General features: G+C 43.1%; 1 protein-coding gene and 1 pseudogene across 2 annotated transcripts; one reads left to right on the forward strand and one right to left on the reverse strand.

Moving 5' to 3' along the window:
- Nucleotides 1-255: 255 nt before the first annotated feature.
- LOC110974709 (solute carrier organic anion transporter family member 4A1-like) lies at nucleotides 256-10,417 on the reverse strand (annotated as a pseudogene). Its single transcript, XR_015425527.1, has 10 exons — nucleotides 10,287-10,417; nucleotides 8,612-9,258; nucleotides 8,328-8,427; nucleotides 7,312-7,433; nucleotides 6,019-6,282; nucleotides 5,367-5,565; nucleotides 4,676-4,817; nucleotides 3,569-3,750; nucleotides 3,114-3,178; nucleotides 256-2,433 (listed from the first exon to the last, which is right to left on the reverse strand). The product of XR_015425527.1 is annotated as a solute carrier organic anion transporter family member 4A1-like (transcript).
- A 2,443-nt stretch (nucleotides 10,418-12,860) lies between these two features.
- On the forward strand, nucleotides 12,861-15,761 carry LOC110974712 (cytochrome P450 2J4-like). Its single transcript, XM_087137576.1, has 5 exons — nucleotides 12,861-13,678; nucleotides 13,854-13,999; nucleotides 14,142-14,946; nucleotides 15,285-15,442; nucleotides 15,554-15,761. The coding sequence occupies exons 1-5, from the start codon at nucleotides 13,470-13,472 to the stop codon at nucleotides 15,733-15,735; spliced, it is 1,500 nt and encodes a 499-aa protein (XP_086993702.1). The 5' UTR covers nucleotides 12,861-13,469; the 3' UTR covers nucleotides 15,736-15,761.
- The last annotated feature ends 104 nt before the right edge of the window (nucleotides 15,762-15,865 follow it).

The following is a 15,865-nucleotide window of genomic DNA, read 5'->3' on the forward strand; positions in this document are numbered from 1 at the left end:
CATATACAGCCATTTCAAGAGCCGCGTCATCGTGCCAGCCCCATGGTACTTTTGAAGTCTCATATTCCTTGGCCTACAAGAGCAGAACGGCTCCGTCAGAGGGGAAAAGGAATCCATTTCCCTAATGTATGTTGGCGTCATCGACGGAACACTGCAAGAGATCGATCAACCTCAAACGGAGCTGTAGCATCGCTTTTGCAGAGGATATAGTCATTATCACTGCAAGAGTACTCGGGCAATTCTTTCTAATATTGCTTTTTAAATATTTGTCATAAGACTGAACTTTTTTCTTTTTCTTACCCTAAAACACCTAGTTTTTTGGTTAAAATTCATAATAATGGCACCTGGAATATCTTGAGTGCGAGTAGTCTTTTTGGTGCCAAACATCGTTTACCTTTTACTTACCAGTAACTTGTACTTTACATCGGGTGATGTATGCTAACTGTCCAACAGACTGATACCCCCAAGACCACATGCATACCATTGAATCAAAACCCTGAAACTTGTTATAGCATCCATCTACAGTTAACAATTGTTGACTGCTGTGATGTGGGATATGACGCATAGCGCCCCCAGGCGAAGCCAAGAGCGCTATGCTTTCGGTTCCAGCTAGTATTTTGTACTAATCTGTAATTTGTTTCAGCGATAAATTTGTTGGGTGTGTGGGTATGAGCGTGCATTTGGAATGAAGTAAGAATTTCTTACAGTCAAGAGTATCCTTATTTTTTTTAGTTTTATTCAAATGTTCAACTTGATGCGCCCCGCGCCCAAAATGAATGGATGTACTGCCGAAGTGCCTTATACAGTTACATGTATGGACTCCTTCATAAAATCTGAATACGATCCGAATTGTCTAAACATTCATTTTCGCTTTTAGTATAATTTTAGACAACATTTTCGATGTGCACTCACTTATTTTATTTACTTCGTTTGTGTATTAATTTTGATGAGTTGCGCTTCGTTGCGTTTCCACTTCTACGTGCATATATTATTTCAGCATTGAGTTCATCACTAAACTTGCTCGGGATACCGGTCAATGTCATATTTTCCACTACAATGTTTCAACAACAAAGGGTGGTTGTTTCTTCAGGGAGGTAGCACACAACTGTTTTTGTCTCAATGTTCTGAATTAGGCAGGCTTGATTATCAATTATAAATCCATATATTTTTCTCAACGAGATTAGACTATTCGGCCAACTCGTACATTTTAAATTTACAAAAATTATATAAATGTATATGCCTTAAGTAGATGCATTGAAATTCCATCGATTGATGAGGATCGTTCTGTCTGTGAAGGTTTGAACAGTAAATTAACCGTCTTGTTCGTTTTCCTCTTTGACGACTACACCTTGCCATATTACCAAATCCCTTGGTTGACCAATCCCATCATCTCGAACAATCTAACCAAGTTATTGCAATTCAGTCACAAGCAATCACAGATCACGCTAAGTTTATCACTCGGATGATGAAAAACGTTCTTAGGCTTATGCCCCATCTTTTGAATCCTCATTAATCTTGCATTGTTGGCGACTTGATCTGCAACCCTATCTGTGATGGGATTTGCGACTTGCCTCTTGATTGACTGGGTCTGAAATCCTCGGCAGTTTCAATTCTTAAGACCAGGGTTTCCATTTCTTGCTTCAATCCTTACATTTTGCTGATCTTCTTCATTTAAAACAATAGACCACAACCATTTTTAGTGTCAACCCACAGACATCAGGGGTAGAGTGTCAAACCTTCCTCTACAATACTTTTTGGTAATAAAATAGCAGTATATCTAAAACTATGTTTTGTTAAAAGACAAAACCAAAAGGAGTATCCGTCCAAGAAACATTCTGCTTAGGCAGATTACGTAAATAAAATAAATTCTACAATGTGCTTTTAACCATGAAAACAATCTTTTTCCTATTTGTATTACATAATGAAAAAGAATGCCTTCACGATCAAGATTATTCTATTTAAACCTTTCTCTGTAAACACTTTTCAAAATCTCATTTTCAAATCGCAACTTTTATTTTGAGACTGTATGAAAGGTCACAAGGATGTATTATAAACCCAAGGAAGGCCGAATATTCAAAGTGATTCAGTTCTTCTAATCCCTCATCATATAAAGATATCCTCAACTGAAAAGCTAATCTCTAGCATACTCTACGTTATAAGATTTGCAAAAAATACACTTCAACTACTACTAGTCTAAACATTCCCCCTCCGTCTGGGGCTCCTCGTCACTCTCGGGTGGTCGGTATAACTTATAGCCCACAAAGGTGCTGATGAAAGCCGTGGTTTTCAGCGCCAGGGCGAACAAGACCAGGTAAAGCGACAGGTCCGAACGGTTGTGAAACCAACACTGGCCCCGTCTGCCTCCCTCCTCGTGCCACAGGGTGCAAGTGGCATCGATGATACTACCAAAGATGATGGGCCCGGGCAGGGAACCTGTGAAGATTCATACCGTAATTTCACGAGCTTGGGCCGAGGTGCATGAGATATACATGTGTCAAAGTTCTTAACACGGAGTTACTCTCCTCGTAAATGGTGATCACATTTTTAAGGACCATATTTCCTGGTTTTGTGTTCAAGCTTCTCGGAGAACTTCCCGTCTTCAGAAGCGCAGAGCATGCTGATTTTTATCACGCTGTTCAGTGCCACTTGTGGGGACATATACACCTCGTTTGATTTTAAGTAGGCCTATCTTTTTGTGTTGTACATGTGTCCTATGATAAAAAAAACCTCTAGGGTAGAACAAACGAGAAAGCGGTCACTCCAAAAATCCATTCTGACTCGCTGGCACATGATATCCCGACACTCAGAGTATATCCAGTCAACGGTTATGATAACGTCATTTGTATTTGAAGATCTGAAAATCTGTTTTTCGAATTCTCTTTTTTTACAAATAATACTTCATAATAGTTGATTAGGAAAAAAAATAACTGGTACACTTATTTATAAAATATTAGCACTAATACACCACGAAATAAAAGCAAACATGTCGGGACCTTGAGTAAGGCCTTTGATATTTTGCCCCCCCCCAACATCATATTGAACGAGCCTAAAGCCGCATGGCCCCCTGGCCCCTAAATTAAACAGCAGAACAAGCCACTGTCAACAAGGCTTACCGAAAAGTCTCGAGATGAATCCGTACATGCCGAGTCCGAACGACTGCTGCCCGTCTGGAATGCATCTTTAAGAAAGACAGCAGTTTCTGATGCGAATTAGCGTTTACCACATTGATAGGCCTAGCCATATAGCACCAGGCTCTTTTATATTTTGTAGACACGAAGTCCATCACCAAGAGTAACGAGTGTTTGATGCGCAGTCGGTCGAACAAAAGTGAATCAGTAGAAAGAGGTAAAACTTAACCAAATTGTGCGAAATAGAAAAACAAAACAATACTGTGCAGCAAAAATGTAGATTATTCTTGACTTTTTGATTTCCTGTCAAAGTTGGTTTAGGGTGCACGTATCCCTTCTGTCATAATGAATATCTTTTGCGCTATTGCGCTATCAACATACCTAATTCGAAATAGAGGTAAAAAAAAACCCCACTGTGCTAGACGGAGGGGTGGACCTACCTTAAAACTGCGTTCACTGCTGCGACTCTGTCCAAAAACGTCGTGGCTGTAATGATGAATAGACACCCTATCAAGATGTACATCCGAGTGCAGTAAGTACCACATCTGCCCGGAACCGCCGTGGAATCTGAAGAATTGTTGTAGGTCGATACGCAGGTGCAGTCCGTGTACACCGTTTTGTCCTGCCGTGCATTGTCGCAGAAATTACAAATCGGAGACGAAGCTTGAAATGACCAAGTTAAATATCCAGTTGCCAGTGGTAAGATGTACCCCAAAATAAGAAGAAAAAAACTAAACAAAAAACCAAAAACCACCATCTCACAAACTTGGGTATGTGTTTGGGTGGAATAATGATTTATCCGAATTTATCGAATTGAAAGAAATGCGTAAATGTGAATGTTAGCTTTTTCTGAGATTTATTAAAGTGCGCCATGTTCCCTCTACCGCAACATGTAGCAAATCTCACCCCACACCCTGTTTAATCAATCCTTATATACATTCACACCCACATTCAGCAAGTGCCAAGGGTGCACTCATGCACGCCCCTGCATTCTAAAGCTGGGCTAGGGCTAACACAAAGGTGAACTAAGTTAATTAATACAAAACTACAATAGCCAACAGCAATCATGGTCCTGCCAGGGAAAAGACTAAAAAAAAACCAAAATGGTTACTCTGATTCAGCTGTGACATAAAGGAACAATCACCTAAAGTTGCAGCCAATTTCCGGACGCCACCGTTTTTGAATTTCAAACTAAATTTTATGACACTAAAATTGTTCATAAAGGTTCAACAGCATGTATTACTGCGATGAAAGTATCAATATTTAATTCACTGAATTTTCAGTTTTTCAACTCAGAGATTTAGCAGGACTGCAGGGGGGGGGGGAATTCGAGGAAACCGTCGAAGTGTGTCACCTTAGGGGAATCAGCTACCGAAGGTACAATGGACAGGTATCATGATTTGGATATTGCATAATTATGAGGAAGAGAAAGCCTGCACCATTTACGACCAGTGTTCCAACACGGTTCCTCCCATTGCTGGAATTCATGGGGGCACAAATCTCAATTAACGAAGAACAGAGAATACATGAATAACTGGCATACATACACCGACGACTTGAGCTTGACACCCAGCGAAACAGGGTGAGAAATACATGACGTCATTGCTGCCGCAGACAGGTGAGTAGGGTGTGGTCGAGCACTGGCATCCATCATTGCACGGGTCGTCCAGATGCACGACCGATATAGAACTAATAAAAAAATTGTTCCTCTCATAATGATACAGTGGCCTAGTTTCTTGACGTAACTACTGGTTACATGTATGTTCACTGTGCAGTATTTCACATGTGCACAAAATATGTCACTGTTGTTTCAATTCAGCCTTTAGTTTCGTGAAATTCATTACCACAGCTAGAGAGAAATATCAGTGCACGTTATATAATTCCTTGTTAACCATAACACAAGAGTAATACTCAAATTCAAGGGTTTTCGTTATCGAAGGTACAATAGTTTATAAAATTCTCTTCCCTTCTCTTCCAACCATAAGCGGATTGCAAACACATGGGGGCGTCCTTCTATGTTAAGGGCACAGATTTGGGACAATAGCAAGAAAGATTATAAGCCATTTTGGTTCTTGGTTTTTTTGCAAAACTGAGCACATCCCATGCGCAAACTGAACGCGTATTTGTGTGGGACATAATTTAGTTTTCCAACTTTGATATGGCTTTTGCCATTTTCAGATATACACAGAGCATTCCCACATTGGAAACAAAATGGCGTCGTCCACCTATGCACCCTACCTGTCGTTGGCGTAGTGCTGATACACACCAGCCAAGGGGATCTCAGGACACGTCAGGAACACTGTCAGCAGACTGAGGGCGTTGGCGGTAATGACTATCATGATGAACCTGAGCATACCCCGGACCTTGAGGCGAAACCGTTTGAGCAGCCAACCACCCAAAAACAGCGAGCCACAGCCGGCAGTGCAAACTTGAGCACCTGGCGTCATCAAAAGAAATAGACTGGTACCCATCATGATTTGATATCATTTGATTTGATCCCACTTTGATTTGATCCCGATTCAATTTGATTTGGGCGATAAAGTTTCGACCCAATATGCAACTGGTTAATTTAAATCAATTCAGAACTAGGAAAGTAGCATCTCCACCTTGGACGATCCTGGGTGGTGCAGATTTAAAGCTAAAACTTGGAAAATACTTTTGTACTGTTTCCTTCACAAAAAGGGGACTATTAACCTTAATCCCTAGGGTGTATGTAAAATCATATTGAAATCGGAGGATTGAGGACCGTGATTAGAGTTAATCTCATTTTACTTGAATTTGCAGATTAGTTGAGGAGAATTCAGACTTAATGATTAACAGATCCGGAACCAGGGAACGATTTATTTTGATACGTGATTTGAACATCTCTTATTTTCCACACGCAACTTACCAACAATAATATTTGCCGTTCCGGAACTCAAGCCGTATTGATTTTCCAAGTAGATCGGTAAAAATGTCCCAACGCCGGTCAGCAAGAGGCCGTCCGCTGCCTGACTGATCGCCACGGCCATGAAGGTGGGATTCTTCAGCATGACCTTCAACGCCGCGGGAAAATCCCGCCACGACTTGCCGAAGTGCTCGTGGCTCGTCTTGCCGGCTCGGTCCGTCATGGCGTGTGCCTGAGATTCGCGCTGCTCCCGGATAGTCTGCGTATCTATGCAGTGGATCACGATTGTTCGTATTTTTTTTAGTGTATTTAGACAGTTATTCTTAACGTTTATACATATGGGGTTGTTTGGGCATTGTTAATACTCTGGCGTTTTTATTTTGATTATACTCGATTGTTTATAAATTGAATTAATGTTTGTATTAATAGTATTGTTATTGTATAATTATTATTACTAATATATTTACAAATAGATCATTTGGGAGACATTTTTCAGTATTAGGGAGGCATTTGCTTTTAGGGAGACATTTGCTTTTAGGGAGACATTTCAGTGTCTCCCTATTTTCAAACTACCAGAAGGGGGCCGAATTTCACGGTCCATATTTTGAGAGATGATAGTTTAGGGCCTAAAATGAAAACATACAAAGTTTGGTTCAGATCAGATTAGGGAATATTGAATTATGGGACAGCAAAGTTGGACAAATGTTGTGCACGTTCTTATGGGAATGTCCCCCTATAGACCCATGAGCGGTAATGGTTATGGTTATTATTATCATAAAAGCAAACTTAAAAATGCGTAACTTCCTCTGAATCCTTGCCGAACCAAGTTCACTTTGCTAAAAACAAATGACTGCTTACGACCGCTTCAAACGTGAATAAGACGGGAAAGGTTATAGACTAAAAACCAAACTTAAATTTCTGCCCTAAAATAAAATAGCACGTGGCCGGATTTAAAAAAGAATGACTATAATATACATGCTGATGGTATTCATCGAAGACTGACGAAGATATCAAAATGTCTGTTGGCAAACGGTCCTCATTTAGATACCAAACTAACGACGTCAGTGTTCAAGGTTCAAGGTTTATATAAAAATAATAGGTTCAAGGATCGAAGGACAATTTTAAGTTTCCTGGTCCATGGCCTTTTGGAAACGGAAATTACACCCTTTCCTGCCTAAAAATAGGCTGTCACCACAAAATGCCGTCTATGTTGGATAAATCAGTACAGTGTGTATCCGAATAAAACTGATTGGTACAGTGAACTATTATACGTCTGTACCCTTTGGTCGGTCTTACCAGGTAGTTCGTGAGGGAAGCAGCTCAGGGGAACAGCGATAATAACGGACGTAAGGGCCGTGAAAATGAAGCCCAGCCACCAAGCACCCACCCATTGCTCGCTGGACGGATCGATAGTCAAGCTAACGAGGAGAACGAAGCAAGGGTTGTACATAAGCAACATGTAAACATGATCCATTATTCTCCAAAGGAAATTCAACAGTGCTAGGCCCTATTGTGGAAACTTGATGCGTTTTCCCTAAACATACCCAAAATACTCATCCTCCTCAACTGACCCAGGGAAACCTTTTGTTTTTCTGTTGTATTGTTGTAAGAATAGGTGGTGTCTTGGACCAAGTGTGCCCTATATAGCTTAGCTTTAAAGGAGTAACTCACTGGTAGTCAGCTCAACTTGTTTTTGTGCATATTCCTTTACAATACAATAGGAATAAAAAAGATCTAAATTTTTGTTTTCACTGGAAGTAAAAAGAAGTTCGCAAGAGTTTGTAATGCGTTGACCAATCACAGTGCGCGAAATCTGTCGACCCATTGCGCGTTTAGAAAGGGTCGACAGATTTCGCGCCTTGTGATTGGTCAACGCGTTGCAAACTCTTGGAGGTGCACTATTGTGAATTGCCCGTATTGATTTAGGGTAGTTAATCACTATGTTCATTTTAATGACTTGGTCAGGCAAAAAGCTACCTCTCGAAGAATCATTTGGGGGTTTTACTGCATAAACTTGTTCCATATTGGTAGTTTTGCAGTTTTGAAATAGAGGATTCTCAGGCAATTTCTCGAAAACCATTGTTTCTTCAAAATCTTCACAGCTCTACGCAAAAAAGGTGACGATTTGACTGCAGCTAGAGCTCTACGGACAACCTTTACTTGGCTTTTGCCTCGCTCATTGATAACTATTTTTGCACACATACATCAGCTTATAATGGGACAACATGTCACTGTCGTTTCAGCTAATGTGAATGACTCTGCGAATGAAGTCGAAAACAAACCCCAGCCAACAAACAAAAAGGAGATCTTACCCGCCTTCGATAGCATGGAAGTCTGTGTAGAGACTCAGGAGCACACCAGCTATCACTAACCCTAAGGCAGGCCCCAGGGTAGCGCATGCCGACAGTATACCTAAAACATAGTACCAACAGAGTAGATGTCACTTGACGAATAAAAAGAGCCACAGATGAGCCGATAGCCTCCTGGTGAGCACAGATATATTGACGGTTAGAGTCCTTAGGACTGCACCTCATTGCAATCAATTGCATTGTAAGTTTTACACGTTTATTGATTTTATATAACTTAATTCACATACCCAGATACATCCCTGCCATCTTGCTTGTAACACTCTCGTCAACGAAAGCAAAACCAATGGAGTACCCCATAGTCCCCACCGATTCCAAACAAGACCTGAGACAAAATGAAGACTCCGAGGTAACCTGAGAGAGCAGCAATCGTCGACTTGTCGTCTGGTGCGGCAGTCGGGAGATCATCACCGGTTGACCGGCAGGTGTCGGTGGAGTTATCGTCGCTGTAGGCGTACAAACCCGTCGTGAAATGAGGCAGGGCGTAGACGACATTGCCGATTCCTATGAAGATCGTGCCCATGGTCAACAAGCGGGCTTTGTTCCGTTTGTTGCCGGCGTAGGCCAGGAGAACTCCCAACACGGCCGCCACCACGTCGTAGAGCGCCGGCAGAAGCCCGGTCTGGAAACTGGACAACTCGAATCGGCGCTGCAAGCTGGCCAGGGAACCATCCACCAAGCCGTTGACTGCCATGCTCTGGAAGAACACGTAGGCACAGATGGTAGCCAGGAGCCATCTTGGGCTGGCGAAGCAGCGTAGGCAGCTTGGACGCCAGGAAAACCAGCCACAGGAGGTTCGAATCTCACCTGGCTCGTCCTCTCCCCCTTTCTTGGAGATGTCTGAAAAGCCAGTGCCATCTTTGAGCGTTGGCAACTGCTGCAACATAATTGAGAAGGGAATTTCACCTATAGACTGGATGTCAGAATTACCCTTATGACGTGACGAGTGTCGGTTTAGCCTGAGAGGGTTACTATGTGGCTTTCAAAGCGAATCTCTGACGGTTGGTAGACAGTGCTCACGCGATATAGACGTACACTATAACCCGTAGAAAGAACTTCCACAAACCCGTGGCTTCGCATCGATCCCGTCTCAGCAAGGATTCGATACATCCCAACTGATCCACTCCCATCCCATGCACCACTTCATAATTATGATAGGCCTCTTAGTGGGGAGGGATTTGCAATGCCCGCTATACTGATACATGTACATGTTAGCGGGACAACGCACAATAGACCAAGGCCATGACACTTGCCCGTTGTAAAGCCTGTTCAGATCCCAGCATGAGCAAGGACGGTATTTGCCCACCAGCTATTTGTTTTCCACTCTCAAAATCCATGAGAAGGATGGTGGGTCAAGAGGGCGTCCAAATGAAAACGTTCAAATAAAAACGTACTCATGCATGTCAAATAAGTTTGATTTATAACTTTACAACACGCTCTGCGTTGTAAATCTGACCCAGTAAATACATAACTTGAAAAATCGCGTTAAGGCGGTACAACATTGATTTTAAAAAGTACTGTGCAGTCTGATGATTGTGATTTCGATATAGAACTTTCACCTAACATTATAACTCCATTTGTTCCTGTAGCAACTTCGTGACACCAAGTTTGACCGAGTGTAGCAGGAATATTGCGAGCAATGAGTCATTCAATTCTTTGCCTTGAACCGCCCATGAATCCCATTGCTCTCGGTGGAACAAGGTCGCGTGATCACAGTAGCAACGCGGATCCGATTGAAGTAGGATTGGTGGAGCTTTGAAAATTGAACAGACTGGTATGCGCACCGTTGTAATACAGGCTGTTTACGAACCAGATGTGACCCGGACGCATCACAGTCTCATGACTGAACTGCCCACCCCTCACTAAAATGACATTACAATCAATGCAAACTTGCTGTGAACTTACCTTGTTGTTAGACATATTTCACGGACAGCAGAAACAGATAATTATCACTCTGTACAATCAACGTCCTCAGCTATATGCGGGCTAACTTTGGCAACTCCAGTGCGCATCACGGGTCAAGTGTAGGCACAGGGCTGTCCCAAACAAAAACAACCTGATTAGTCTGATAAAAAAGTCTTCATGCATGGTTGATGATCCACAATAACACAGCTCGCTTACTCTCCCTACTGTGCAACGTACACTACACGCAAGCCGGGCGGGTCAAGTTCGCGATTCTGACGTCACCGCACCTAATTGAGATCGCACATGGAAAATGTATCAAGGTAAACAGTGGTTGGTCATCGCAAGTCACGGGACAACTTTCGTGTACGCACAAGCACTGACGTTACTTTATTTGATAAGGGCGCCTAAACTGTAATTTGCAAAGCTTTCGCCCTTGATTTTTTTTTTTTTACTCTGAATACACATTTGCTCTAAAAGTATGGTGTTGCCACATTACACTGCTCGGTGAGAGTCACTGCATGCACTGCGCGATGAGAGTTGTTTCACAGCACAGTGAGAGTTGTTTCACTGCGCGATGAGAGTTGTTTCACTGCGCAGGAGAGTTGTTTCACTGCGCGATGAGAGTTGTTTCAATGCGCGATGAGAGTTATTTCAATGCGCAGGAGAGTTGTTTCACTGCGCGATGAGAGTTATTTCAATGCGCGATGAGAGTTATTTCAATGCGCAGGAGAGTTGTTTCACTGTGCGATGAGAGTTGTTTCACTGCGCGATGAGAGTTATTTCAATGCGCAGGAGAGTTGTTTCACTGTGCGATGAGAGTTGTTTCACTGCGCGATGAGAGTTGTTTCAATGCGCAGGAGAGTTGTTTCACTGCGCGATGAGAGTTGTTTCACTGCGCGATGAGAGTTGTTTCACTGCGCGATGAGAGTTGTTTCACTACGCGATGAGAGTTGTTTCACTGCGCGATGAGAGTTGTTTCACTGCGCGATGAGAGTTGTTTCAATGCGCAGGAGAGTTGTTTCACTGCGCGATGAGAGTTGTTTCAATGCGCAGGAGAGTTGTTTCACTGCGCGATGAGAGTTGTTTCAATGCGCAGGAGAGTTGTTTCACTGCGCGATGAGAGTTGTTTCAATGCGCAGGAGAGTTGTTTCACTGCGCGATGAGAGTTGTTTCACTGCGCGATGAGAGTAGTTTCACTGCGCGATGAGAGTTGTTTCAATGCGCAGGAGAGTTGTTTCACTGCGTGATGAGAGTTGTTTCAATGCGCAGGAGAGTTGTTTCACTGCGCGATGAGAGTTGTTTCACTGCGAGACGAGAGTTGTTTCACTGCGTGATGAGAGTTGTTTCAATGCGCAGGAGAGTTGTTTCACTGCGCGATGAGAGTTGTTTCACTGCGCGATGAGAGTTGTTTCACTGCGTGATGAGAGTTGTTTCAATGCGCAGGAGAGTTGTTTCACAGCACAGTGAGAGTTGTTTCACTGCGCAACGAGAGTTGTTTCACTGCGCAACGAGAGTTGTTTCACTGCGCGATGAGAGTTATTTCACTGCGTGATGAGAGTTGTTTCACAGCACAGTGAGAGTTGTTTCACTGTGCGATGAGAGTTATTTCACTGCGTGATAAGAGTTGTTTCAATGCGCAGGAGAGTTGTTTCACTGTGCGATGAGAGTTGTTTCACTGCGCAACGAGAGTTGTTTCACTGCGCGATGAGAGTTATTTCACTGCGTGATAAGAGTTGTTTCAATGCGCAGGAGAGTTGTTTCACTGCGCGATGAGAGTTATTTCACTGCGTGATAAGAGTTGTTTCAATGCGCAGGAGAGTTGTTTCACTGTGCGATGAGAGTTGTTTCACTGCGCAACGAGAGTTGTTTCACTGCGCGATGAGAGTTGTTTGTCAGCGAGCTGAGGTTTTTTTGGCAGTGCAGTAAGTGTCGTTAAGGTTGCACTACACTAATACACGCCCAGAGATAACAGCGCAAAATCCAGTAGAAATTACGCCGCCTGGTGACGCCCAGGAAGATAATGGCCTTGTTGTTTTGCTGGAAATTAAAAATTAAGACCACTGGGACAATTTTCTTTTCGATTTCACGATTTCTTTCTGATTTTTTTGTTCTGGAGAGAAAGAAAAAAAAAGAATTGTAAAATATAAGACTCGGGGCAGGCGGTGATATGAACCTAAAAATTAACTTTAAATGATCTTAAATGCACTTTTGATCTTACAATTTTCCTTTCGTTTTATTTTAAATTTCAGTTTCTACTTAAAGACTACCTATGGGCTCTGTGTCACCTCTCCAACCATAGACCTGTATAATTGGGCAGCCATCTTGCTTTTTTGACATTCAAGCAATGTAACCATACCGAGGCTGGAAGGAAAAGTAGTCTGCTCCCTTTTATCAACATGTGAAGTTGTATTACTATTTCAAATGGGTCTACATGGAACAAGACAAACATGGCAGCGTCACGATTGATGTCTGTTCGCCGAGGTCCCCTCTTTTCTGTGATGGATGTTAACTTCCCAAGCCGTGTATTTGTGGATAAGGCTGGCAGTCAAAGGTGGCAGACTAAAATGTAGGAATCTGTAGGAAATATAACTTCAGTGTAAACAATCTTTGGACGATGAAAACTAGGTTGTCCAGATAATTCTTTTTTCTGCAAAGCCTACACAATATCCTAAAAAGACATTTATACGAACCTTAACCCGAACCTTTAAAACATCTCATTGAAGCATAATTTGTTTCATTACTGCACTTTGTCTTGAAGGTCGAAATTAATTTCTCGATTGGAAAAAATTCTCGCGATATTTGAGTTGAAGTCTGAAGACAAAAGTTTCTACCTGACATGGCGTCCCTAAAAAGCTCACGAATAGAGAAATTAGCAAAGGAAGAAACCCCAAAGCCCCACCCTGAAAGAGGTGGTAATACGAAGATTGGAAACAAAAACGAAAGGGATACAGATGTGAATTTCGAGGATGTATTTTTTAATCGCCACTTCAAAGTGCGTAATGTAAGTGTAACATGCAATACCAAACTAGTGGACTTTGAATTCCGACCTCATGACTACTACCCAGGTGACATATCGGTCATACTTCACATTTGAACCATGTGGAATAGTCCTAGCTTTGAGATCATTGTAAAGGTCGAGTTCATCGCACTCTGTGCGGCTCCGTAGCAGACAGAACTGACAAGATGGATTCGTTTACCAGCTTGAATTTTCTCGACACCCGCTCGGTGCTCCTCGGTGTTGCGGTGTTTCTGGTGATATATCGCCTCCTTGGCCGCCGTGCAACGCGTAATCTCCCGCCTGGCCCCAGGGGATGGCCGCTGCTTGGCTATCTACCGCAGCTTGCCTCCACCGGTGAAGATCCACACGTGGTGTTCTCCAAACTGGCTAAAAAGTATGTCCAGGTGTCATGCTTGCAGACACAGCTGTAAAACATTATTTTATTCGACTGCAAACATATTGTCAAACAGGAGTTTGTCCCGTCATCATGTAAAGCTGATTTCTTCCATGTGAAGCAGGTGTTCCCGCAATATCACTGTATATATACTACATGTATATTTATTATACAGGTATGGAAACATCATCAGCTTGGATTTGGCGGGAACTGTTTTGATAGTTCTACATGGACACGACACAATCAAGGCAGCCTTCAATCTACACCAACTCACCGCCAGACCCCCATTCTACGTCAGTGAGAACCTCCGCCAAGGTGTAGGTAAGCTCTCATAATAGGGAAAGAAACTTTAACTTCCTCTAAGCAAGGTTCTGGACATTAATTTTTTGCTGAGAATTGAGCAGCAAGAACGGTCATCCAAACGGCGATTGACTTCATTTCGAGTCCGTTTACGCTTTTGCAGGTATCATAGGCTCGTCCGGCGAGAACTGGACCGAGATAAGGAGATTTTCCTTGACGGTTTTGAGAGGTTTTGGCGTGGGTAAGTCGAACTTTGAGGAGAACATAGCGATGGAAGCAAAGTTCCTCATCGAGGAATGGAAGAAGATAGACGGAGCTCCTTTCGACCCAAGGCATCTGATAGCCTGTTCCGTGTCCAACGTTATCTGCTCCGTGGTTGTAGGCAAGAGGTTCCACTACATGGATAAGATGTTGGAAAATCTTCTCCAATACTCAGATGACGTCATGGATCAAGTTGGAGCAGGGGGTGCAATTGAATTTTCGTCATTTCTCGCGAGACTCACCTTCTTCCCGAGCATCAAACGCTACGTGGAGACAGTCAGACGATTCAACCAACAGGTTAGCATGTTGATAGACGAGCACGGCTGGGACTACGACCCTGACAACCTTCGCGATCTCATCGACACTTTCCTGAAGCACAAGGAGACGAAGGAGACGGCCGGAGGCGAGTCCAAGGTCTTCCAAAAAGATAACATGAGGAAAGTGGTCGGCGACCTCTTCATAGCTGGAAGCGAGACTACCGCGACTACTCTTCGATGGAGTATACTCTACATGATGGCTTACCCTGAAGTACAGGCCCGCGTGCAGAAGGAGTTAGACGACGTGACTGGACGAAATCGATTCCCCAGGATGTCTGACAAGCCAGACCTGCCCTACACTGAGGCGGTTATCTGTGAGATCCAACGCATCAGTACCATCGTTCCGCTGGCTGTGCCTCACTACAGCACGGAAGACATTACATTTCAAGGGTAAAAACCAAACAACTTCTGCATTGTAACGAAAATTAATATGGAATGAATGTGCTAGGGCAGAAGTCGGATTTATATATAATATAAGTTTTCTGTTTTGAACTTGTGATGGGGATATTTGTTTTGGTTTAGATTTTGGGTTCGGTGTGGTTTTGCCGGAAGGTCTGGGGGTTGAGGGAGGTTATCTTGCGACTCCAGGCATTCAAATTCTTCCATGACAAAAAAAATGCTGCACAAAACGAGTGAATAACAAATACACACTGGCTCCTCGGGCTCTCCTTTACTTCAATTTCACACGTTCTTTAACCTGCACGGAATACAATTTTATCCAAATTCAGGTTCACCATTCCGAAGGGGTCTCTTGTCCTTTCCAATCTGTGGCACAATCACTTCGACCCTGCGGTGTGGAAAGACCCTCAGACGTTCCGTCCGGAGCGCTTCCTGGATGCCAAAGGCAAGTTGAGGAGCCGCGAAGAGCTGACTACTTTCGGAATAGGCAAGTAAACCGGAGTTGCAACTTCTCACGACGTGTCTGTCTCTGTTTGACACATTGTCGGCTTCGGAATAATACGTTTTCAGTGACCTCTTCTCTCGATTCATCTTCCAGGTCGGCGCATCTGCCTGGGTGAGCATCTCGCCAGGATGGAGCTCTTCATCTTCTTCACCCTCTTCCTCCACAAGTTCACCTTCAAGAATCCCCCAAATGCTCCGCCTGTCACGTTGGAAGGTGTCAACGCCGCCACTTGGGCGCCCAAGAATTTCAAAGCTTGCGCCATTCCACGCCAATGAAAGTGACGTTATTGGAAATTTATCGATATTTCGATTGAAAAAAAAAGTCACTCATTTTGTCGATCTTTCGTGTAAGAATCTCAATCGAGGCAGAAAATAACAATAGATTAAACAACCATTTAACAAAGAT

The sequence above is a fragment of the Acanthaster planci genome, linkage group LG06, assembly GCF_054643075.1.
Source record: "Acanthaster planci isolate LZ-2023a linkage group LG06, COTS_SCS, whole genome shotgun sequence".
Lineage (NCBI taxonomy): Eukaryota > Metazoa > Echinodermata > Asteroidea > Valvatida > Acanthasteridae > Acanthaster > Acanthaster planci.

What these genes read in the sequence shown, in the direction of transcription:
- LOC110974712 (XM_087137576.1), top strand. Translation starts at nt 13,470, where the DNA reads ATGGATTCGTTTACCAGCTTGAATTTTCTCGACACCCGCTCGGTGCTC. An exon ending in GAACCTCCGCCAAGGTGTAG is followed by an intron (nt 14,000 to 14,141) that starts GTAAGCTCTCAT and finishes ACGCTTTTGCAG; the next exon opens with GTATCATAGGCTCGTCCGGC. An exon ending in GAAGACATTACATTTCAAGG is followed by an intron (nt 14,947 to 15,284) that starts GTAAAAACCAAA and finishes ATCCAAATTCAG; the next exon opens with GTTCACCATTCCGAAGGGGT.